Here is a 25,432-nt window from a genome sequence, read left to right on the forward strand (position 1 = left end):
GTCAGGTTCCCTTTGTTTAACCCTTTGACCGCACTCCTGTCCTTGTTATTTCATTAGTTGTCCCCCGGAATTACTTGGTTTCCAGGTCCTGTGGATCCTCCTCTTGGGCTGAGCAGGGGATCCTTTAGCAGTGGGTGGGCGGAGCCCGCCCACTTCCTGGATCCCAATAGGAACACTCTCCTGTATCCATCTGGCCTGACCCTGTCACGCTATACCTACAGCTGCAGCGAATGTGTTGAAGACGCTCTCTGCCAATGGGAGAGCTCTCCCATCGGCATAGAAAACGCACCTCTGTGGGCAGCATAAGTTATGTCTGTGGGAAAGCCTCTCCCGCTGACATAGTGCTGTGCACGCAAACGCTTATGTTGGTCTAACTTATGTCGCTTGGGGGGTGGAATATTCACACCCCCTAAGCAACATAAGTTTTGCTGATGCAGCGTAGACATGGCCTAAGTTTCAGTTGCATAAACTTTTAGCCAGGGTGATCCACAAGCCAGAAAGAACTCGGCTTGACTGTCACATCCCTGGTTGTCAAGATGCCGTTTCAGAAATGTTCTTTCTAGTGAGCTGAGCAAATTTGATACAAAAATGGAGATGATAAACATGGAACCGCACCAAACCATCACTGGAGTCCTTATGGGGCCACAAAGTATAGAGGTGTAACTCTTTAACTGTTTCTCTTTTTTGAAAAAAACGAAACAAATGCTATAGCGAGTAATCAATCTATCCATAATATCAAGACCTAAGGGAGAGAAAATGTGATTCCCAATGGTATTCTATAGAGCACTCTATATTTTAGGTGTTGCTTCATTCTTTCTCATTTTGATGCTTAGAAGGGAAAGGGTGTGAAACCCCTTTTTCTGATGTGGCTTCCCCAGCCCTTTACAAAGACTTTGTCGCTCCAATGACTTGCCATCCAGACTGGGGCCCTCATTGTTAGCTTTTAAGTTGTCTTTGAAAATAATTAACTTTTTCACATTTGAAATGAAATGCAGAACTTTGTACTTCTTTTGCCAGATTTAGCTTGTCAGATATACTGGCAGTGGCTGTCAGTTTTCCATTTCTAACAGGATCCTGTATTAATACAGCCTGAAAAAAAAACATGCCTTAAAAAAAACAAACATCAAAACCACTATCAAGTCTATTTCAAGGTGGTCATTTAAGTGGAAGTACAGTACACTGCACTGATAGAGGGAGAGAGCGCCCTCTCACACCAACTCTTTGGAGGTTTCATTTGTGCCGAGGATTGCTGTGCATTTTCAAACATCAGGTTGCAGGAGATGACTTGTATCTGTGTGGCAAAATAGCAAGTAGCTTTGTCAAAGGAAGTGGTTGTTCATAACTTATTAAAAAATAAATGCATTTCAGAATGATTGCTTCACGTTTCCCATTAGATTAGCATTAGCTGTGGCTTTTATTTTTACATCAACTAAGTATATTTGTCACTTCATTGGGAAGTCAAAATTCAGTTCATGCGTATTCAAGAGCTTTATAGTTCTGCCAGTGGTAATGGGCACTTAATTTCATATTCACTCTTGTGTTGAATAAGAACTCTTCCAGCCCCATAATTAGCATTTTGTGATGTCTACCTCACTTCTCACAATATTTCAGTCTTTCATGCTTTCTGTAACACCGTCTTTTATTTATAGGAACGTCAGTCTAGAATCCAGGCAGATTGCTGCTTCAGTAAAAGTAAAAACTGCCTCGTTAAGCACTAATGTAAAAGATTTGGGGATCTATTGTATTCTGATTTCTTGTCTCATTGCAGGTGGGTCTGTGAAGAAATCCCAGATCTCAAGCTTGCCATGGAAAATTATGTTTTAATTGACTATGATACAAAAAGGTGAGAGGAACCGAAGGGCAGGCCTAAATGGCTTGTTGTGAATTGGTCTAAGAATAACTAATTACAGACACTGCAAATTGAGCTGAAGTTTTCTTTTAGAGCTGGCTTCAGACTCTACAAAGTTATTTTAGTAGGAAATGTGTAACAGGAGTATTGGCAACGGCTGTTGGATTTAAGGACATAATTGGAAACTTCACATAGCAAAAAGCTGAGCTGGTGTACGTTGGAATTACTCACCCTGAAACAATGATCTGTATCTGTGCTGTTGGGCTAAAGCCAGCGTTAGGAATCTGAATGGCATTGAAGTTTCTGCTTTTGTAGTAACTAAGAATTCTTGTTGGAAAACACTATGACAGAGCTGCCCATGGCACCACTGATTTTTCTCTCCATGTTTGTGGAAAGTTAACTTTCCCCACTCTTCTATTCAGAATCAAATACGAGTGGCGACACTATAAAAACAGAGTTTCAGCTCAAACTATTCCTACAGACTTTGTCTCTGGAGAAGCAGGAGCAGTGCCTGATTCACAGAACTATGTGAAAACACCTACTACATGGACTGGCTTGATAAGGATGTGTTACAGTCTCTGTGGGTAGAGATTGGGAGGGACAGAATCTGACCCTATGAAATGTTTTTGTTTGTAATAAGTTCATTTGGTGACAGTTGAGAGATTCTATATTTTTGGCTCAGTTTGACTGCACTAACTGAGAATGGAAATAGAGATGACACTTGCCTGCAGCCAAGTTGTGGTTTATGAAAATCCATGAAATTTCTTAAAGATCTAATTTCACCGGTGTCCACAAAGTAATCACGTCTCCTGAGTGGGATTGAGACAGGTGAAACTGAATCAGGTCCTAATTCAGCATTAACTATGTGAGCACCTGGATGGCTTTTGCAATATAAAAGGACCGCTCTTTGGTGCTATATTATTCCTTTTATTTTATATGGTCTCCTCTTACTCAGCTCTCCAGCCTCCCAGGAAATTAAACAGGAGTAGTGAATGCTCAGTACCTCCTAACGTCAGGTCTATGGTTTATATGCTGATATTGTAATACAATAATTTTGTAGTACTGGTGGGGTTTGTGTAGGTGTGCAGCCTCACTTTTTGTCAGCAATGATTCTGAATAAAAGAGGAAACCATCTGTCCTCAACTGCACCTCACTTATTTCTCAGAAGCTATTCAAAGAAGCCATAAACCTGTCATTCTGGTAATAGATTAATAATTTTATTTTCCTTGGGGGGAAAAAAAAAGAATTATTTGAAAAATTAATCTTAGAAGATTAGCTGCAGTGCTGCAAATGCAGAGAATGGGAATGAAAACCAGTGCATTATGGAAACGCAAATATACACTCATAAATAATACTTTTCAGTCTTTCCTGTTTTTATTAACATGGAATTAAAAACTGTCAATTGGCAATCCAAAGTGAGTGCAAAGTAACAGTGTTCTCAAATAAGGGGTCTTAGCTAGTTGTGGTAGTGAAGTCAAGTTCATGAGAAGTTAACTTCCTTCTTTTCTCCTCTGTTTTTTTTCTTCCTCCCTTCTTGTCTTGGGGTAGCTGTGGGATATGTTACTCCAGTTACTCTGTGGACTCGCTTTTCTGCTGCTGCTTTCTGGAATCTAGTTATGTAATGACAGTGGGACTGGCTGGTATCCTTCCCCCCTTGACCTGAAATGATTGTGTAATCCTCTCAGCCTCTGCAATTAAGGTGCCTGGCTAAACTGTGATCCCAACTAACCCACAGAACAAGGATTATGCTTCCCTTGTAAAGCGGGTGTCTGGCGGATGAAGTTTGTTCTTTGAAGAAGTTGTATTACATGGCACACTGCATGTTAGAACAGAACAGAACTGAGCTCTGGATGAGTGTCTGACTATCTTCATAGCTGGATATGGTGGACACAGGAAGGAACAAAGCAGAACGCATTAGAAGTGTAATGCCTAAAACTTTTTTTGCATGTAGGGAAGTGAGAGGAAGCCAAGAGGGCTCATGGGAATTTCTGTCTTGAATTCCTGATAGGTCAGAAAGGAAAAACGTAAGATAACGTCAAATTATCTCCATAACTTAATTTTCGCCATTAATTACAATCTTCAGAAGTTCAACGTTGAAATCAGTTTCCTTGAAAGAACTCTTCTTCTGTCACATGGATACCATGTGTAGACTTTCTCATGAATCGTTGAGCTGCTAAAGTCCCTTATTTAAGGAAACTTTGTAAAAGTGTAAAATTGCATAAAGAATTAATGATCGTTGCAAAAAAAAAAATTACAGCTACAGTATGGATACTTTTTAAAAATGTAGGTCAAATGTGTTTACCAACCGTGGTAGTGTTGCTTCTATGTGCATAGCTGAGCATTTCAAGATCTTCTTTAGACTGTTAACTGACTAGCAAACTTTGCTTTTTTTCCTTTCCCAGCTTTGAAAGCATGCAGAGGCTTTGTGACAAATACAACCGCGCCATTGATAGCATTCATCAGTTGGTATGTATTTACCTTTGTTATGCCATGATGCCTATCTAGCTGGCTTTATTCAGGCTAGTGGTTTCAAATTCACTTTCTTAGCGCTCAGTTGAGTGTTTGCTTAAACACCAGCACCACTATTACAGCATTTCCATTCATTCGGGAGTTAATAAATCATCTATTAAACCTTGCTTTCTGGGCCAAAACTTGGCAGTTGAGGATTTAGCCTTGGAGTGAAGTTATATCTTTATATAAGAATGGCTTATGTTTTCTAAAATACAGGTTTGCAGGCTCTTAGTCCTTAATGTGCAGTTGGCACTTATGCTTTGACATTTGAAATAGCTGAGTTACCTTTGAAAAAGGGTTCCTTTGCATGCACCATACCTATCTTTTTCATCAGAAATTTCACAAGGATTTAATATATGCACGTTTCCTCTGGTGTGTGGGGATTGAGACTTAAAAGTTCCTTAATAGTCCAGACTAACTCTCTTGTGTACTGTTGCGATGATCCATAGATTAAGGATTCCCTTACTATTCAGTAAAGCTGTATTTTAGAGCTGAGCTGTTCTGTTCCAAAGGATCAATCGCTATGAAGGAAGAACTGGAATGAAATCTAATTTAATAGGTTTCTAATAATAGGTAACTTTTTTTTGGTTTCTTACCCAAGTTTAAGGCTGGTAATGAAACATAGTAAGTTTAATCTAATATTAAGAATTTTACTTAATTTATGGAATTTAGATGCCAGTTCTGTCAGCAGTATCTGTCACTGTACTTAACCCTCATCCAATTTAATACTACATCTTATTCTATAAAAACACAGTCTAGGGGCCTTATGAAGTACTTTGACCTATCAAACACATGTTGTGGGCTGTAATCTTATTTTATAGGAGCATTCAAAATATACCTCAGAAAGATATGGTCAGTAGGTTAGAACTTCTCCCAGACTTCGCACCACTTTGGCACCTACAAATCTACATATTATTTGCCTGATTCATAGATGCTGGCCACTTTAATCTTGTCTTTGTTAATAGCTTAAAAGTTGGAATTCTTCAGCATTTACAGTCACTCACTGAAGTGAGAATCTAGTCAGTTTCACTCTGTCCTGCCAGTGCCCTGTGAATATAGGAGCCCAGACTAGCTGATATAATGAGCAGAGGTGGTGATTGGCCTCTGAGGTAGCTGCCCTGAGCCCTCAAACAGGATCAGATAGGAAAAAGGTGACTATCAGGAAAAGGAGATGGAAAAGATGCCGAAATCCAAAGAGAGAAGACAAGAGGAAGTTCAGAAATATCAATAGCTTCCATTTAGGAATGAGATTATTAGCCAGCAGAAGCTTAGATTTTTTCTCCTGCTCCCTCTGAGTGTGATTCCTCCCATGTTACACTTCATGGCAAGAAAACACCCCCCGCCCTTTATGTTGTTGGTGCAATGAAATGCAGTTGTTACATCAAGTATGTAGCCAGATCTTAGATCCTTTTCCCTCCTGTTTCTGGTATGCAGTCTTTGAAAATACCTGTTGTGTGAGGTGACACAGACAGTAAAGCAAACCAACCTCCCCAAGTTTCATTGCTGCAGAAGTTCTTTAGCATGTCTTGCTGCTGCTTATGGAAGAACTGTAGATCAGTTTTACTCATACAAGAGAAGGAGTGGAGGAATGTGGATTGTCTTTGTCAGTCTCCCTCCCCCACACAAATGCAGGTATGTCATGAGGTATTTTTCTTGTTTAAATTCTCTTTCTGCTCCTCACCCTTAGTGGAAAGGAACCACCCAGCCCATGAAACTGAACACTCGTCCCTCCAATGGGCTCCTCCGTCACATCTTGCAACAAGTATATAACCACTCGGTGACTGACCCAGAGAAACTCAACAACTATGAGCCCTTTTCCCCAGAGGTGTATGGAGAGACTTCCTTTGATTTAGTGGCCCAAATGATTGATGAGATTAAAATGACTGAGGATGACTTGTTTGTTGATTTGGGCAGTGGTAAGTGACAAGCTGCTTTGTTTTCCCTTTTCTGTCTCTGCCCAGGCTTTTTCCTCCGCTGAATAAAAAATTTCAGTAACTTTACATTTGGACAGTAATCTATCCCCACAGACTGTGTGCCTCTCACTGTGCATTCCTGACAGATCACTGCTTTCATTCCTGTATTGCCAGTGGGATGTGGTACCAAATATGTCATTCACCCATGTGAAGAAAGGATTGTTTCTTCAGGAAACTTAAATTAAGAAGACTCCATTTTTGCCACCATAGATTAATGTAGTCATTTTAAAGTATGGTTGGCATCTGAAATAATTGTGTAAAAGTGCCATTGACAGAGTCCATATTTTATGCTTTCTGGCTTCTAGGTCCAGTTTGTTCAGTTCATGCATCAAACTTTTATTCCCTGAGTGTCAAAGCTGCAAACTCCACCTGTTAACTGAAAATAAAGTGGGTTCCTGCTCTATCTGACACAATCACCAGCAATAAATATAAAATCTTTATTGTGAAGCCATATAGAATCTAGCTCACTCTTCCATAGCTGCATCTGTGCTACAGTTAGCAGTTTTAACAAAAGTAAAAACCTTGCTGTCTTGCTTTCTCAACAATCATCCTTTATCCTACCAAAGGAAACGGGAACCTGCCCACTGAAAATACAGTAGAACTACTAACTTTACTTCCATTTTATATCTATAAGTGAAATGCCAAGTTAAGGGTTTTAAAGCAGGCCACTCACAGGGGACAGAATTTATCCTTCCCCCTCCTTTCTCTCCAGCTCTGGTAACTATATTGAGTGTGGTTAAGTATAATATGAGACACTTCTAAAATGCAGTTTAGTCAGGCGTGGTGCTTTGCTGTACTCAAATAACTGCTTTACCACAGTTGTGTGAAATTGTTTGTTCACTAAGGTCATAATAAGAGATCATATCTTGAAGTCACACAATCTTGCTGTTTGCCTAACAAGATGGAGGAATGTGTGATCTGACTAATGCTTCTGAGTAAAATCTTTTGTTTTCCTTGGCCTCTAACACCACCAAAAACAAAACCAGATATTTATCACCATAGAACCCCAAACCTTAATATTGGACTAAGACCAAGCATATGAGAAATAAGAACTTTCATTTGTATCTGAAAATAATGGTTTAGCATGCAATAGCCTCAACCATAATTCTGTGAAAGCAGCAAAGAGTCCTGTGGCACCTTATAGACTAACAGACATATTGGAGCATGAGCTTTCTGTGATCACTTTTATGTGCGCTGATTTTCAGTTGGTGGGTGCACTGAAAAAAGTTGTTACTCACCTTCTCATAACTGTTGTTCTTCGAGCTGTGGTGTTCACGTCCATTCCAGTCAGGTGTGTGTGCACCGTATGCACAGTCGTTGGAAAGTTTTCACTTAGCAGTTCCCGTTGGGTCGGCTGTGGAGCCCTCTGGAGTGGCGCCTTCATGGTGCTCAATATATATAACCCAACTGACGTGACTGGAGTACCATCTGCTGGATGCGGCAAAATCTTTGGAATGCTGGGTGATAGCATAGTGAGTGGTTAAACATATGCCCCAATGACCAGGATATCGCTCTGCAGATCTCCTGAATGGGACTCTGGGCCAGGAAAGTTGCTGACGAGGCTTATGCCCTTGTGGAATGTGCCATAATAGACTGGGCTGGGACTGTAGTCAGCTTGTAGCATGTGCGGATGCAGTCCATGATGCAGGAAGAAATGCACTGGAAGCCCTTTCATCCAGTCTGCCACGGTCATGAACAGCTGATTCGATTTCCTGAAAGGCTTAGTGTGCTCGATGTACAATGCTAGTGCATGCTGGACATACAATGAGTGAAGCCTCTGCTCCTGTGCACTGGTATGAGGCTTGGGATAGAAGACTGGTAGAAAGATGTCTTGGCTAGCATGAAATGGGGACACCACCTTGGGAAGGAAGGCTGGTTGACGCCTGAGTTGCACCTTGTCCTTGTGGAAGACTGTGTAAGGTGGGTCGGAGGTTAGTGCATTTAACTCGGACACCCTCCTAGCCGGTATGATGGTGACCAGGAATACCATCTTCCATGACAAATACAGAAGGGAGTGAGTCACCAATGGTTTGAAAGGGGGCCCCATTAATCTGGAGAGGACCAGATTGAGGTCCCATGCAGGCGCAGGTCGTTGAGTCTGTGGATATAATCTTTCCAGGCCCTTGAGGAAACGCCCTACCATAGGGTTGGTGAACACAGAATGCCCTAGTTCTTCCGGGTGGAAGGCCAAAATAGCAGCAAGGTGTTCCCTGATGGATGACCCTGCTAGGCCCTGTTGTTTCAGGTGCAGGAGGTAATCCAGGATGAGTGGTACAGGAGCCTGAAGTGGAGATATGTGGTGCTAGGTACACGAGCAAGTAACTTCTTTCACTTATCTAGATAAGTGGCCCCGGTGGATGGTTTCCTGCTGCCGAGCAGAACCTGCCTTACTGGTTCTGAGCACAGGCGCTCCATTGGGTTTAACCATGAAGCTTTCATGCCATGAGATGGAGGTCTGGGTGGTGAAGGTGACTGTGGTCCTGGGTGATGAGATCTGGGCAAAGTGGTGGTAGGATCAAGGTGTCCATGGTCAGCTCCAGAAGCGTGGTGTACAATGTTGGCATGGCCATGCTGGGGCCAACAGAATTATTTCTGCCTTGTCTCTGCAGATCTTGAGCAGCACCTTGTGTACGAGTGGGACCGGAGGAAAGGCATATGCGAGGTGGTCCCCCCAGGGTAGCATGTAGTCAGGACTGGAAGGTCTGGCAGGCTAGTTGCACTTCTCTGAGCTCCTTGATACTGATTCTGCGACCATAAGCCTTATTTTCAGAGATCTCCCAGATGAGCCCCCCCAACCCAGAGCTGACGTGTCCATTACTAGGGATAGAGAGGGTTGTGGGCTGTTGAAGGGGACTCCCTCGCACACTGACTGAGGGTCAAGCCCCCATTGGAGGGATTTGAGTACTTGCTGTGGCACAGTGACCACTGAGTCCAGGCTATTGCACTCTGGGCGGTGACCAAAGCGGGCCATGCTTGGAGGGGTCTGAGCCTCAGTCTGGCATGTCGTACCACGTAAGTGCAGGCTGCAAAGTGGCCGAGGAAACTCAGACATCCCCTTGCTGTAGTAGTCTGGTAGCGCCTGAGGTTTTGAATAATGTTTGTTATGGCTTGGAATCGGGTCTCTGGCAGCACTGAGTCCAGCACCACCTCGATGAATTCTGTTCTTTGGGTCAGTGATAAGGTTGACTTGTTCACATTGAGGAGTTGTCCCAGTCTCTCGAAAGTGAATCTGACTAATCGGACTTGAGACTCTACCTGCTCCCTGGAGCGCCCCCGTAGTAGCCAGTCATCAAGGCAGGGATATACCAGCACCTGTCTTCTGAGGAGGAAGGCTGCTATGACTGACATACACTTGGTGAACACTCAGGGAGCTGTTGATTGACCGAATGGGATGATCGTGAACTAATAATGTTTGCGGTTGACCACAAACTGTAGAAACAGTCTGTGCGCAGGCCGAATGGCTATGTGAAAGTACACGTCTTTCATGTCGAGGGCGACGTACCAATCCCCTGGATCCAGGGAAGGGATGATCGTGCTCGGGGAGACCATGCGGAACTTCAGCTTCACCATGACCTAGTTGAGTCCTTGCAAGCCTAAAATAGGTCTGCGACCCCCTTTGCCTTGTGGATTAGGAAATAACAGGAGTAGAATTCCCTGTCCCTTAGCTCCCAAGGAACCTCCTCCACTGCCCCTATGGTGAGGAGTGATTGCATCTCCTGGATAAGGAGTTGTTCGTGAGAGGGGTCCTGAAGGGTTTGCTGCACTTTGGGTGGCAGCCCAGATGCCTGCAGCCCTGAACCCCTTCTTTCTCATGGCTAACCTCGATGAGAGGGTGCGGGCAGCAGAGTCCGCCGCATCAAGGGAGGCTTGAAGAAAGGTTTGTGCCACCACCTTCCCTTCATCAACGATGGCTGTGAATTCAGCCCTGGAGTCTGATGGAATTTGCTACTTGAACTTGAATGTGGAGGCCCACGAGTTGAAGTTGTATCTGCCGAAGATAGCTTGTTGGTTCGCTATCCTCAGCTGCAGATCCCCCATCGAGTAGACCTTTTAGACTCCTTGGATTTGGGAGTTGGTCCTTGCTGGCCCTAGTTGACGGTGGTCACTACTAGGGAACAGGGCTGCGGGTGCGAGAACAAGTACTCGAATCCCTTGGCTGGGACAAAGTACTTGCACTGCATGCCCCTCGCTGTAGGCGGGATTGATTCTGGTGTCTGCCACAGTGTTTTGATATTGTTCTGTATAGTTTTAATTAGTGGCAGAGCTACCCTGGAGGGACCCTCCAGCTTCAGGATATGGGGTACTCTGGTTTGATAACCACCTCCACCTGCAATCCCATGTTGTGGGTGATTCTGCACAAGAGGTCCTGGTGTTCGCGGTGGTCTATCGTTAGAGGCCCTGAGGCCAAAGTCCCTGTAACTGCCTTGTCTGAGGAGGCTAGAGGTGGTACTAGGTCCCCCTGACAATCCAGTTCTCTTGCGTCCTCCTGGTTAGTGCTTGTGGGCTCTGCACTGACCATTGTCACGGCAGTGGTAGTCTGGCTGGCTATCGGGGCTGTAGTCTTGGTTGTGTTGACTGCATCCTGGACAGGCTGCGGGCCCTGTGCTGGCATCAATTCCGATCCTCGAGTCATCAGGCAATCTTTATGCTGAGGTGCTTTGGCCTCAGAGGCTATTGACCAAGTGCCCCTGGAGAAAAGCCTGGGGAGTCTACTAGGGCCATTGAGGCTGCAGCTGCCAATGTGGAAGCCATGCCGCAACTCTGTGCCGATGTGACCTGAGCTTGATGTGGCGTGAATAAAATGAGTCCCCAGCCGAGTCAAACAACACTGGTCTAGATCGTGATGACCCTGGTGGAGCTGAGTGGTATTGAGCTGGAGACCGATGCCACAGCTCCCTTGCCAGGGACTGGTGCTGCTTCGCTAGTGGCCGGAACCGTGTACGGGGTCCCTAGCTGGGGAACAATGTCTCGGGAATGGTGAATCTGAGTGGTGCCGAGGTGAACGGTACGGTGCCGGGGAAGGTGATCACTGCATCATGGCCGGCTTGCCCTTAGATGGCGCCAGGTGCGGTGGCACCAGTGGCTTGTCCCTGATAGCAAGAGGTTGAGGGGCCGTCATTGCTTTTAGGTTCCTGGCAGCTTCAGAAGTGTCTGGGGTGGAGTGGGACTCCAACTCCTCCATCTGACACTGTCTGTCTGGGGAGTTGCTGGGCGCCGGATTCAACAGTGCCCTCCTGGGAACCAGAATCGATGGTGCCGACTCCTGGTCCTTGGGCGCTGAGTGCTCCTTCATGGGACGCACTGCTGTTGCACCTGGTCCTGCCTTTGGCACCGGGGAAGAACCCCTGTCCATTGTGTTGTCGCTTGTGTGAGCTGTACCTAGTTGTCTGTGCTGGGGAGTGCTGGTGCCAAGGGTCTCTTGAATCAGAGTCTTTCCTTGGCACCGTGTCATGTGCCAAGGCTGGGGCGCTCTGCACTGACACATTCTGTGCGAGATCCCAGCATTACAGGCTGTGGACAGAGAGTGGACTTCATCAGAAGTTGTTTCAGACAGAAATCCCTCTTTCTTCGTCTAAGGCTGAAAGACCTTCAGATCCTTCACCTGTCTATTTGGTGCTCTTACTCAGGACACTTCAGGCACATGTTGTGGGGGGTCGCTCCTTGGCATGGGCTTACCACAGGTCCCGCAAGGTTTAAACCCTTGGCTGCGAGGCATGCCCTGGAGTCGAGCGGAGGTGAGGGATAAGGGATAACCCTGCACCCTAACCTGATACACACTAAACTATATACACTAAACTAAACTAACTACTAACTGAAACCTAGACTAAAACTACAGGCTAAAGAAAAAAACTAAGGAAAGCACTTGCAAGGCAAGTGTATGCCTTTCCAATGGACAGCATGGACGGTAAGAAGGAACTCAAGTGGGGTCCATGTAGGCAGGGTTATATATTGAGCACCATGAAGGCATCACTCCAGGGGGCTCCACAGCTGACCCCCACTGGAGCTGCTAAGGGAAAACTTTCCGAGGACTGTGCAGGCAGCGTGCACACGTGATTGGAATCAACGTGTACAAGCACCCGAAGAGGAAAAAAGGATTATGATTTCTCCTCCCTACCTAACTCTTGTTAATGCCAATGAAAGTTTGCACATTGATGGCAGAATTGAGACTGAATTTCCATATTATTATAGTCAACGCAGTATAGTGTACAAGGTACAGTAGAATACAATTATAGCAGTAGCACAATAGCCAACAACTTCAGTGCCTTTCCTACACCTCTGTGTATAGGAATCATTCATCTGCCACACAGTGTAACAACCGCTGGTGAACTGTGGCAACCATTTTTTTTTATCAGTAACTCTGTCCAACCATTTAAGGCTAGAAGCCAACAATATTATATCTGGTTGAAATGGAATTTTAGGAAGGCAGAATATAGTTCTGCAAAATGGAATTAGGACAACTGTGGCAAAAAAGTGGTATCTTTAATCACAAGTGGTCTCTGCAGAGAGAAGGGCAGTAATGATTTCTAATATTTATTTGGCCCATGTAAATGTGTATAGTTTTTACTGCTTCTTGCATCCTCCCCCATTCTTTTTGTTACTCAATAGTTGCATCTTTTTATTCATATTTTACCCTATTTATACAGTATGTAGCAAAATAAGGCCCAGAACCTGATTAGGGCTTCTAGGTGCTACCATAATACAATTATTTATTATACAGGACTGTCAGCATGTGGTTCCCTGTTATACCAAAGTGGGTATGGCATCAATGATGATTTAATGGCAAGAGCACCACCTCCTCAATTACTAGTGGTACTTCCTGCAGGCAATCGATGAAATGGAAAACGACAATGTGTTTTCTGTGCAAATGTGCTATCTGCATGGCTTGAATATATCTGTTTCCCTTATGCTCCCCTGTGATTCTGTGAGAAGTGCATTAGTGAGACAATGCATTTTACATTAGTCCAGTACAGACAGTGATAAACTTGGTATTAGAATGAATATAGAAATGGTTTGATCGGCAGTTGTAATCAATTGCAGTAAGAAATATAGAATGATTGCAACAGCTTATAAAGATTTACCATGTACTTGGCAAAATCTGGGTCAGGTGTGCAAGCAGAGATTTAATTGTGATTTTCTCCCCCATCCTCCCCCAAGCCAAGGAGATGTAATGTTTGCAGACAAGGTGTGGGAATAGCAGCTAATTACTGCTGGAGCAGTCTCTGTCGCAAACATAATTGAGACTGAGTGATGGGAAGTTCATACATTTTTAAGTAATGTTTTGTCTTGCAGTTTAGCAATTGCTTCTGAAATTACTTTGCGTATTGATCATTATCTTTTTTTATTGTACTAGGAAATAATACTTCTGTCTTGTGTATTAGCATTTTTTTCCCTAATGTGCTGAGACTTTTGTATGCATTTTCCATCATGAGGAAAATGAGGTATAAATGTTTTGTTATAGCTCTCTCCATTATACATAGGCCACGTCCAGACTAGGAATTAAAATCGATTTTAGATACGCAACTTCAGCTACGGGAATAACGTAGCTGAAGTCGAATTTCTAAAATCGAGATACTCACCAGTCTGGACGGGGCGCCATCGATGTCCGCGGCTCTCCGCGTCGATTCCGGAACTCCGTTCGGATTGATGGAGTTCCGGAATCGATGTAAGCGCGCTCGGGGATCGATACACCGCGTCCAGACTAGACGCGATATATCGATCCCCGAGCAATCGATTTTAACCCGCCGATGCCGCGGGTTAGTCTGGACGAGGGCTGAGAGATTTAAACTGCAAAATTTATCTAGCTGCTCTTTGGTTTTCCTGCAGAGACAAAAAACATCCATATTTACTTCCTGTAGGACATATGTCTTTTTAGTGGAAAATAGGCTCCGGTATTGACGTGTAACTGTTTTGAAGTTGGAACTATTTTTTGTAATGTAAATTGTCAAACGTTATCAGTCAATGTGCTAAATTATTTCATAGAATCATAGAATATCAGGGTTGAAAGGGACCTCAGGAGGTATCTAGTCCAACCCCCTGCTCAAAGCAGGACCAATCCCCAACTAAATCATCCCAGCCAGGGCTTTGTCAAGCCTGAGCTTAAAAACCTCTAAGGAAGGAGATCCCACCACCTCCCTAGGGAACCCATTCCAGTGCTTCACCACCCTCCTAGTGAAAAAGTTTTTCCTAATATCCAACCTAAACCTCCCCCACTTCAACTTGAGACTATTACTCCTTGTTCTGTCATCTGCTACCACTGAGAACCGTCTAGGTAGTTGAAAGCAACTATCAAATCCCCCCTCACTCTTCTCTTCTACAGGCTAAACAATCCCAGTTTCCTCAGCCTCTCCTCTTAAGTCATGTGCTCCAGCCCCCTAATCATTTTTGTTGCCCTCCGCTGGAGTCTTTCCAATTTTTCCACATCCTTCTTGTAGTGTGGGGCCCAAAACTGGACACAGTACTCCAGATGAGGCCTCACCAATGTCGAATAGAGGGGAATGATCATGTCCCTCTATCTGCTGGCAATACCCCTACTTACATAGCCCAAAATGCCGTTAGCTTTCTTGGCAACAAGGGCACACTGTTGACTCATATCCACTGTAACCCATAGGTCTTTTTCTGCAGAAATGCTGCCTAGCCATTCAGTCCCTAGTCTGTTGCAGTGCATGGGATTCTTCCATCCTAAGTGCAGGACTCGGCACTTGTCCTTATTTGTATTATGGGAGTGGCTATTGTGCTAGGTACTGTACATTGTTATAGGAAGAGACAGTCCCTGCCCTGAAAAGCTTAGTCTGACTAGACAAGACAAAAGGTGAGAGGGAGAGATGCATTATCCACACTTTTTTGGATGGGGAATTGACACACATGTTGTGCAAAGTCGCACAGGAATCCTTGCATACATCCTGGTCTTTGTTTTAGAAGCAGTTTCCTGTGTATAGGGGGGCTTTTTTACTATAACTGTCTTTTTCTTTACCTGCAGGTGTGGGTCAGGTGGTGCTTCAGGTTGCTGCTGCCACAAACTGCAAACATCACTATGGTGTGGAGAAAGCTGATATTCCAGCAAAGTATGCTGAGGTGAGTTACATCTCAGGGAGTATGAGATTGTAGGTGTTTGATTCCAGAGCTGGTTCAATATCTTATGTCTTGCAGGTAACTGCTATGCATTACAAAGTGGGAATCCTGAGTTTGAATCCTAAACACTGTGGCTCCTTAAGTCAGTAAAGACTGGAAGCACAGCAGTGATGCAAACGATGAGAGGGTTTTGTGCTTCCTGTTGCTCACTGGCAATGCTCACCGAGTGATCAGAAATCATTAACTGGTCTCTGAAGAGAGATTAGCTCAGGCCTGGGAGAAAACCAGGCGGAGTGAAGCTGCGTGTTGATGGGAAGCTTATATAGAGGGAACAAAAGTCAAAAGGGAAGATGCAGGTTTAACCCAGACACCATACTGCCTAAGCTGTGGATTTCAGGACCCTACTCGGGTCTGGAATGGGACTTGGAAAGGGCTGTGTCACAGAGGCTAATGCTGTGTACGGTTGAACGCATCTAGGGAAGGAGTTGAGCAAGATCAGAGTATTGGGAGACAGAATAGCTGAAACTCGTAATCTTTTTTTAAAAAGCTGAATTCTGGATCACGCTAAGAATGTCCTTTAGCAGCCCTAACTCTCAAACCATTGAGCTTAGATACTAAAAATGTTAATATAGCTGGAGCTGCCGAGTATCTGAGACCTATTGATTGCACTGGAGTATTCAGTTAATAGCAATGCTCGGTATGTACCCAAATTAAGTACTTACGACAACGTCTCATAATAAGGCTGTTGTACTTAGAGTAGTTTTCTTTACATTTCCATTAATTCTGTATCAATGGGGACTTGCAAAGTTAATCAACTCCAAGGGAAACAGGGAACCTAAATGAGTTGCAAGCAAACAATAAAAGTTGGTCAAGCCTTGCAATAAGAATTTTGTACGTCCTCCAGTAGGTTGCATAGAGCTTCATGCCTTTAACTCCTTGTTCAAACTAGTGGGCTTTGGTCTGTTTCAAACACAAACTTTAGCTTCTTAAGCTTTAGCGCTTCCTTTTCAAGGATATAGGTAAAAGGCTCTGATGCTATCATGAGTGCCATAGAAGGGCCTAGGAAATAATTTGTCCTTACTCTTCATAGTAATCCCTTGGAAATTTCAAGCTGGAACACTTTTACCAAATCTTTCTCCCTCACCTCTTTGCATGAGCATTCTGGCTTATTTTAGAGCAGCTCACAAAGGCTAGGTTCCTGGCTCTTTATTTAGTAGTCATCACTATTTTAAAAACCACTTACTTGTGAGAGAAAATACATATGGGGCCAGAGTGTTTTTTATGGACCATTTATACAGAACCGTGTGAAGGGGCCATAGTGTAAATGACAAGCAGGCAATAAAGAATTACATGAACTTTGCAAGTGCATGAAGAGAATATAAATTGTTAGGAGTACTGTTCCTGATGGTGTCCCTTTTTAATAATGCCCTGTCAAGTATTTTGTGACTTTACTGGGTGAATAAAGTATATAGGGTGACCAGATAGCAAGTATGAAAAAATCAGGACACAGTGTGGGGGGTGATAGGCACCTATATAAGAAAAATCCCAAAATATCGGGACTGTCCCTGTAAAATCGGGATATCTGGCCACCCTGAAAATATACCATGTTATTCTTGCACTTATAAATGGCTGTCCGTTAGATTATCGATTTGACAACTGCTGCAATTTAAGAATGTGTGAATCTACTCTTAAATAGCCTATCTGCTTCGTGCTGCTTTTAGATTGGCTCACTTTTTTCCTCAACAGATGTTTTGTGTCAGTGATTGTATTGAGCTTGTAGTTGAATTTGTCCATAGTAACAGTTCTCTGGTTACTGCATCACTTTATACAGTTTTTAAGCTTCCAGTTAAATGGGGGGGACCCTAAGTTTCTAGTCTGTGATTTTGAAGAAAATCTTCCAAAATGTGAACTGATGTTTCACTGTCTTTTGACTCTGGAGATTGAAACAATATTTCTGAGTGGTGTGAATTGTCTTGTTGTTAACTGGGTGTGTTAACTCTTAAGCCTAATGGGAATACAAATGTCAGCAAAAAATGTTTCACAGCTGACATAACATCAGAAACCTCCAGTTGATCTGAGACTATAAGTGGAGTTTGGGATGGTGGATGAAACTTGAATACCATTTATTTCCTCCCAGTCTGAGCCCTGTATATATGGACCTAATTTTGCAGTTACAATAGGTCATAAATTGTTACTTTCTCACTATTCCCAGTACATGTCAGTTTTAGTTTTAAATGGGGTGAATAGGTATAACTGACCCTCTCTACCACGGTGCAGAAACATCATGTCCTCTATGCCCACAATTTATAGGAAGGGATAAGATTTTAGACAAATAGTGGTGCTGCTTCTCATTAGCCCCAGACTATCTGGATGTGAAGGATTTTCAGCTCCTTTCTCCTGTGTCTGGCAATGGAAACCCACTGCCAACTAGTTGAGTTTGAACCATAGGTGCCTGCCATCCTATGCAACCTTAGTCTCTTTAGTCATAGATCAAAGTACACCCCCAGCTGCTGGCAGTGTGTTGCAAGGCAACTGCAATAGCAACTGAAAGAAGCACGTCATCTACTGCTTTCTCGTTCGCCCTAGCAGACCTGTCTGTACCCCCCTTCGCTATCTGGGCTCCAGTAGGACCATGTTCACTGCCTTCTGCTTGTTCTGGGATTATGCAGCAACAGTTGCACCATCCTTGGCAGACTGCTGAGCAGTGTCAACTCAAAGTGTCTTTAAGGCTTCCCTGGAGAGGAGAGAAGAGAGTAAGTCAGCCTTGATCCCTTGGCCCTAGTGAAGTAAGAGAGTTTCCCCATGGGAACTAGAAGGGTAGACCTTCAGTATGTGTCTATATGATTTTTCAGCAGTCCCATTCACGTGTTAATGGCAAAGAACTCTTACAGGCCTGTGAGCATTGTCAGACTTGCCTCTTCTCCTCTCACTATCTCATAACTGCTATTGCGAGATGTCCTAATGGGTGGTTCTGTTTTTCCTCTTTCTTCTAGACGATGGACAGAGAGTTCAGAAAGTGGATGAAATGGTATGGGAAAAAACATGCAGAATACACAGTGAGTGAAACTCAGCTGAAAATCTTTGTGCTCCGCTAATCATTACTGATGTTTAGAATTTACAGGTTCCCCTCCTCCCCTTCCCCAGACAAGAAGCAGCTTCCTGGCCTTTATCTTGCTGCTGCTGAGTGATGCTCTCTAAAATACATCTTCCCAGAGCCCTCTTCTTGACTCACTTGACATTTGGTGTGTGTTATTGCGAATATTATTGAGGCTTGCAGAAATTCTTGGAAGACTTTCTTATAAACTCTCATTACTCAGGCTGTTTTCTGCCCCCACATTCAAACATCATTAAGAAAATTGCTCCCTGATTAGCCATTTACCTGTGAGAAATTCATGTAATCCTTTTCTCTAGTGGCTCACTCAGAACCTTGAGAATACCCCTGCTTGTTTGTGTCTTTATCCCAACCTCCTCTTTAAAAAAAAAAATATATATATATATATATATATATCGTTTCAGGTCCCATAGCTGCCATGCTTCTAGTCAAGGAGGGTTGAGTTGGGTCAGTGTTGTTCCCTAATCATTCGGAGGAATTGCCATTGGAATCTTCCCTTCTCTGAGATTTCAGCTAGCTACCACTACAGCACTCTTAGCCTGGGAGCAATTGACCAGGAAACAGATTGTGGTCTGTCATGTGATTTTTGCACAGAGCTCTACAGCTAAGCTATTGGACCAGTCTGGTCCACTTGCCTTTGAATTTCCCAATATTATCAAATGGCCTCTTGTTGGTAGCCAGGGTTTGGCATGAAGGAGGGATACGTTAATTTTTCATTTGCAAAGAACTCAAGACTCATAATACTCTAATAACCAGTGACCAGCCTTGTAATGTAAGGGCTCTCCTATTTCTTCTTGAGAAGTAGGCCATCTGCTGGATTAAGGTGACAATTTTGCCTGTCTCAAAATATCCCCTTGCAGAAACTGACATATAGTGTGTGGCACTGTTCCTTTAGATGTATGCTGATTCCATGGTAGGAGTAGTTTGCAGTTGGATTAATGTCAAGGCTGCAAACTCTTTCCTGCTGTGAAACTCTATGCAGGCCTTCCTTCCCATGAAATGGCCGTGTGGCAGTCTTCCAGGGTGCTACCCAGCTGGCATTATATGAAAGAAATATTTACTGAAGATATTTCACTTATGATCCGTTAATTTAAAGACTAGGGAAGGAACCTAGACTGAAAAACTGAATATATATTCATTGCATTAGGCTACGAGTATTGCCACATTGTATATTACATATGGCAGAATCTGACACTATATAATGGAAACAATACTGCTTATTTTTGTTCAGATCTTTGGCTTTTATAACGTTTCCTTCAATGGTAAGGACTGAGGCCAACATTTTCAAACTTGCGTGCCTAAAGTTAGGCTCCCAAATACGTGTCTTGCTTTTTCAACACTTTTAAGCAGCTGGGGTTCATGGCACCACTAAAAATCAGGTCACCTTCTATATTGGGGTTCTCAGACTGGGGGGTTGTGACCCCTCAGGAGGTCACAAGATGGTTACATGGGGGTCTCAAGTGGCCAGCTTCATGAGGCTGGCAGCTCCGAGCCCCCATTAAATGAGATTACTTCCCTCTCATTTTTAATTTATAAGTAGGGTCACACTCAGAGGCTTGCTGGGTGAAAGGGGTGGCCAATACAGAGAGTTTGAAAACCACTCTTCTATATAAATGCCTAAATATGGATTTAGGCTTCTAACATTAGATCAACTAGGTTTGAAAATTTTCTCATTTCCACCCCCTTATCATACATGGCAGATTTTTACTCGCTTTTGTTTTTTTGGGGGCTTCTAACACCTCTTTTTCATCACTAATCTGTTGGCAGTATGTGTGTGTGCATCTCTAACCCTGACAAGGATCAGATAATGAACAATTTTCCCCAAAGTCAACATATCTTAGCTAAGGATATGCCCTTCTTGGTGGATTGCAATGGACTCTTTTCATAATGCTTGTGGCATGGACATTGGGTAACGGAAATGAGTCTCAAATCCTTCTATATTTAGTTCTCCCACATGGCAACATGCTGAGAAGCCATCTTGTCTTTGGCAGTAAGACAGTAATTCCATCTATTACCTCTGTAGTAATACAGGCTGTTACCACCATGACTAGAATGCATTGGAAGGCACAAGGCTGAAAAGCTTCATCTGAGTGTATGGAGTGTAGTGGTGATAGACAGTGCAGCTGCAGTTGAGAGCCCTCTTTTGCTGCTTGTAAAATGGCTTGGTTACCATCACCCAATATCTCAGAGAAGGGGCGCTTTAGATGTTTTCAGGGGATTCTCGAGAGCCCCGTCGTAACAGTCATCATCAATATGACTAAGAACTGGAGTAGTTTGTGACCAGCTAGATTTTAACTGTGTAAATTCCATTCCATGCAACTGGATTAAAAAGTGTAAAGTTAAATATTTTCAGAAGACTAAAGAGTTGAGGGGGGGAAGAGGGGAAGATTGGCAGAAATTTTTGGGAACAAGTCTCCGATCCTAGCTGCTGCTTTGTATAAATTATTTGGACAGTAGTATTAAGTTCATGCATATTGTTCTGCCTTGCTCCAAAAGTCAAAACTGTGACAGACACGAGACAGCAGTAAATCCTGCTGTTCCTCCTGCATGTTTTTTTTTTTTTTGTTCACAGCTAGGTATCCATAGTTCGATTCTGGTACAACTGGCTCTGTGTTTGTACTCTGAAAAATGACTGACAGAATAACATCTTGGTATTCACATTGACTCCATCTCCAATGCACTCAGTTTACAAGTCAGGTGATGGGTCTTCCCTAGTCCAGTCCCTCAAATGTGGCCTGGAATTTGAGAACTGAATTGTTCTCTCTTCTGGATGGAGCATCATCATCAGCAATGGATTCTGAAATCAGAACTCAGTTAAGAATTCTCTTGATTCACAGACCTAAACAAATAAGTAAACAAAATATCTAGGTTGCTCTTCTGCATTCCCATTGCATTTGGTCTCCAGTGCTAACAAGAATAAAAAGGAATAAAATACGTTTTAGTGAGAAGAGTCAGCATACAGAATTTGCAGTCAGAATACATAGAGGCAGATCTGTTGAGTGAGCAGATGCCATTTTAACATTGTCACTTCTCAATCGATAATTGCATTGTAAAGTTCTCCAGCTGGTGCAAAACATCTTGAGGCATTTTGGAGTCCGAGGCATTTTGAAGTCCAAGGCACTTGCTGAGCTACAGCTGCTAATAATGGGTTATCACTGAAATGTAAAGGTATTTTGGGCAGGAGAGAGCAGAAGACTGGAGAAATTGGAGGAGAGAGGTTGCTCTTTTCTCCCCTTTCTGTGAAAATATTACCACTTGAAAAAAAACCCACCATCTGTGGCTATTAGTGCCTTCACATTGTTGCTTAGGACATCGTATCCCGCTGTGGGTCACTTGAGTCTTTTGGACAAGAATGTTCCGCTACAAACCTAAACCCCATTTGTTATCTAATAATTCTTTGTTTTTAACTGTAAAAGAACAATTTTCTAGGGTCTATTTCCATGAAACTGGAACTAGTTCCTTGAAAGTTTGCAGGTTAGTTTCAAACTTTTTTTCAGGGTAACTGTTGTCCCAAGGAAATAGCGTTTTTCTTAGGTGATTAGAACTGGATAATTACATAGTCTTTCTCGGGGAATTTCTGCACATGTTCAGTTATCAAATTAAAGCTTAGAAACTCAGTATTGCCGTGAACACAGACATATGGTACTTCATAGTTTCCAAATGTAAATATCCCCACGTGGCTCCAAATTCAGAACAATATCCAGGTATATAGGACATAGCATTTGAGGAGCCACTTAGAAAAAAGTGCCTGAGTGTTCTTCCCAGAGTATCTTTGTAATGAGATCTGTGTCTCAAATGCCTCTCACCTGTTGTCTTACCATCTCCCGTATAATAAAGGATGTATTCAGTGATACGTGTACATCAGGAGAAGAGTTGTATGTGCAAACTTGCAAAGCTGGCTGGGGGAACAGAAGATGCCAAATTCACACGTCTAATTTTCAGTATGATGAAAGGCGTAGCTTTTTCTGGTTTGGTCTGGATTGATGACACAGCAATTCCCCTGCCCTTCCCTTCTGCCAGAAAGAGCTTGCTCTAGCCATAGGGGAAAATTCTTTCCAAGGCCTGAGCCTTGGCGTAAAGTGAAGGAAAACCTGCAGACTCTTAAGGTATGGCAGGGGTGTAGGTCAATGTTATACAATGTGTAATCTTTCCTGACCCCACCTCCAGTGGAGTTATACAAGTTTCCATTGAGTCCTACTGTAACCATTTGTAGTCCCCAGATCCCTGCTGGAATGTAGTGGTGTTTTGGGGGCATCCATACAGCAAGTGGTCTGCTCCAGAGTTGCCTTAATGAACTTTTAAATCCAGTGTGAACACTGGTGTAAATCTGGTTGAAGATGAGGGTAAAACTAGGGTTCACTTTTATTTTGCAAAACCTTGTTTGTCTGGCTTTGGCTTTTTAAGAGTGGATTGGATCATAGCGTTCTTTTTCCAGCCTTCCCAATGCTTTGGTGTGGGAGGTACGAGGGCTGGGAATGAAGAACAGGAAATCCAGATCAGAGAATCGTAGGACTGGAAGGGACCTTGAGAGGTCATCTAGTCCAGTCCCCTGCACTTGTGGCAGCCCTATGTATTATAATATATGTCTGAGTCTAACTTTCCAAATTTCACTGAGACTGAAGATAGGTCAAATGGCTGCTTGGAGTTGTGCTCTTGCTTTATCCCTCTCACTCAAGCAGACTGTATCATAGTAGGAAATCTCACTCGCCTAGGTATTTACTCACCCTGTCCCAACCCCACAAATGAGCTGGGGTGCATAAATATGTGTAGTCCCTACAGCAGTGTCTTTTTTCCCTCTCTCTTGTAGCCTGCAGGCCTCACCTAGCTTTTCTGGTAGGCTTGGGTGTGTCCTGGATGCCATGTGTTGCCTTTTTCACAAAAGTCTTGCTTCAGAACAAAAACAGTGAGTTTTGTACAGCACTAATCAGTATCTCAAGCTTCCTTGATATCACTTGCACTGATGTATTTTGTAGACACATAACTGTCATTGCCTGTGCTTAAAAGCTTCCATTGCCTAACAGTGAGTTCTCTGCAGTAAGGGTGTGGGCAGGATGTGTTTTTGTCCTAGATATTTTGAATGCCCTATTTCAGCGGGAAACTCGATGTTTTGGTATTTGAAAAGCCCTCCAAACGTCCCCTGTGGCTTTGACATTTTGCCACGTTTCAGAGGTTTGGATTATTGCCTCTAGTTATTTTTGCAACGAGCAGGGGCTTAAAAATAACCATGTGTACTTTTCCAGGCAGAATTAACTGTTTTTGTGAGCCAAGCACTTTGCCCTGAGACTGTTAGAATGAGACTTTGTGTATTTATGGCATTGTGCAGTCAGAGCTTTACCACAGAGCCTTCCAACGCAGGTCTGGGGAAAGAATATTAGCTGCTGTTATATTTTGGAGCCCAAAGCTCTGGGAAAGGGGACTTGGCCTTCAGAAGCAGCTGTTATCTGTTATAATGAATATAGACCTGCAGTAGTGTGTTTTTCTTGTTGCTTCCTATGGGTGTGACGTGCCAGTTTGCTTTGAGCTGGAGACATCAGCTACTGTGAGCATATTCCTGCAGTCTCTGAAGAGCCAACCTATCTGTCTGAAAATGGGAGGGAAAACTTGCCTGTGCTTCTAAATTTAGAAACAATGGGGGCTGGCTGCTCTCTGAAGTGGATTTCAGTGAGCTAATTATCCTTTTAGATAAAGCAGGTCCCCTGCATTGTCTAATCAGATGAAAATATCTGCATTACAGATGGTCCTTTCCATTCATTATTCACTAAAGAGATTAAATTTCTATGTGTGAGAGAGAGCACTGTAGGGGTGAGTACACTGATTGGAAGAGACTAAGTGCATCCCTACTGCTGCTCTTGCCATCTCACACTGACAGGCTGTGGTTTTCCTGTGTGACCTCGACCGTACAGCATTCTGTACTTAAGCTATGCAATAACCCATCAGAAGCTGGCTGTGTAGCTGTTTAATTACCAGGGAAGAGCTCAAATTTCCTTACCAGTTCTTGTTCCAAATGAAACTTGGGGATTCTTGTGTGTGCCACTTGTTTTGGATACTGTTGGGAGATCTCAATTTGAGAGTGACTTTGGGGATACTTGCGTTCTCCCTTGGGGCTGGTGAAGGTCAGTAGCACTACTAGGGAACTATGACCCGAGGAATGATGGGTGGTTAGTGCTCTTCACTTCCCAAAATAGTAATTAAAAAGCATTTCATACTATCAAACTTTGCAGCAGGTGGTTCTCCCGCCTTGTTGGCTAGAGGGATACTGCTACAGTAGGGATATAAGCCCATAAATGGTTTGATGACGACTAAGGGAGGATATGATTGAGGTCTATAAAATTGTGACTGGTGTGGAGAAAGTAGATAAAAAGTGTTATTTATTCCTTCTCATAACACATGAACTGGAGGTCGCTAAATGAAATTAATAGGCAGCAGGTTTAAAACAAACAAAAGGAAGTATTTTTTCACACAACACACAGTCAACCTGTGGAACTCTGCCAGAGGATGTTGTGAAGGCCAAGACTATAACAGGGTTTAAAAAATGAGCTAGATAAGTTCATGGAGGATAGGTCCATCAATGGCTATTAGCCAGAGTGAGCAGGGATGGTGTCCCTAGCCTTTTTGCCAGAAGCTGGGAATGGGTGACAGGATGGATCACTTGATGATTACCTGTTCTGTTCATTCCCTCTGGGGCACCTGACATTGGCCACTGTCAGAAGACAGGATACTGGGCTAGCTGGACCTTTGGTCTGACTCAATATGGCTGTTCTGATGTTCTCACGCATCACATAATTTCCACACTGCTTTTAAATAAGTGGTGGTGGATCACTGGTGCAGAGTTCCCTTCCTTGCTTCCATATTGAGAAATGTACCAGTTACCCACTAACTGGAGATACGAAACTTTATTACAGTGGTTCTCAACCAGGG

The 25,432-nt window shown here is 43.4% G+C and overlaps 1 protein-coding gene across 5 annotated transcripts in view; it reads left to right on the forward strand.

Annotated features, from left to right (window-relative positions):
- Positions 1 to 25,432, forward strand: part of DOT1L (DOT1 like histone lysine methyltransferase) — a 93,433-nt gene that overhangs the window by 23,307 nt on the left and 44,694 nt on the right. For all 5 annotated transcript variants that reach the window (XM_050934351.1, XM_050934349.1, XM_050934348.1 and 2 more), the window contains exons 3-7: positions 1,769 to 1,843; positions 4,252 to 4,315; positions 6,048 to 6,276; positions 15,311 to 15,405; positions 18,396 to 18,458. In XM_050934351.1, coding sequence (XP_050790308.1) covers positions 1,769 to 1,843; positions 4,252 to 4,315; positions 6,048 to 6,276; positions 15,311 to 15,405; positions 18,396 to 18,458 — 526 coding nt within the window. The remainder of the gene's footprint in view (positions 1 to 1,768; positions 1,844 to 4,251; positions 4,316 to 6,047; positions 6,277 to 15,310; positions 15,406 to 18,395; positions 18,459 to 25,432) is intronic.

Source organism: Gopherus flavomarginatus, chromosome 24 (genome assembly GCF_025201925.1).
Source record: "Gopherus flavomarginatus isolate rGopFla2 chromosome 24, rGopFla2.mat.asm, whole genome shotgun sequence".
Classification (NCBI taxonomy): domain Eukaryota; kingdom Metazoa; phylum Chordata; order Testudines; family Testudinidae; genus Gopherus; species Gopherus flavomarginatus.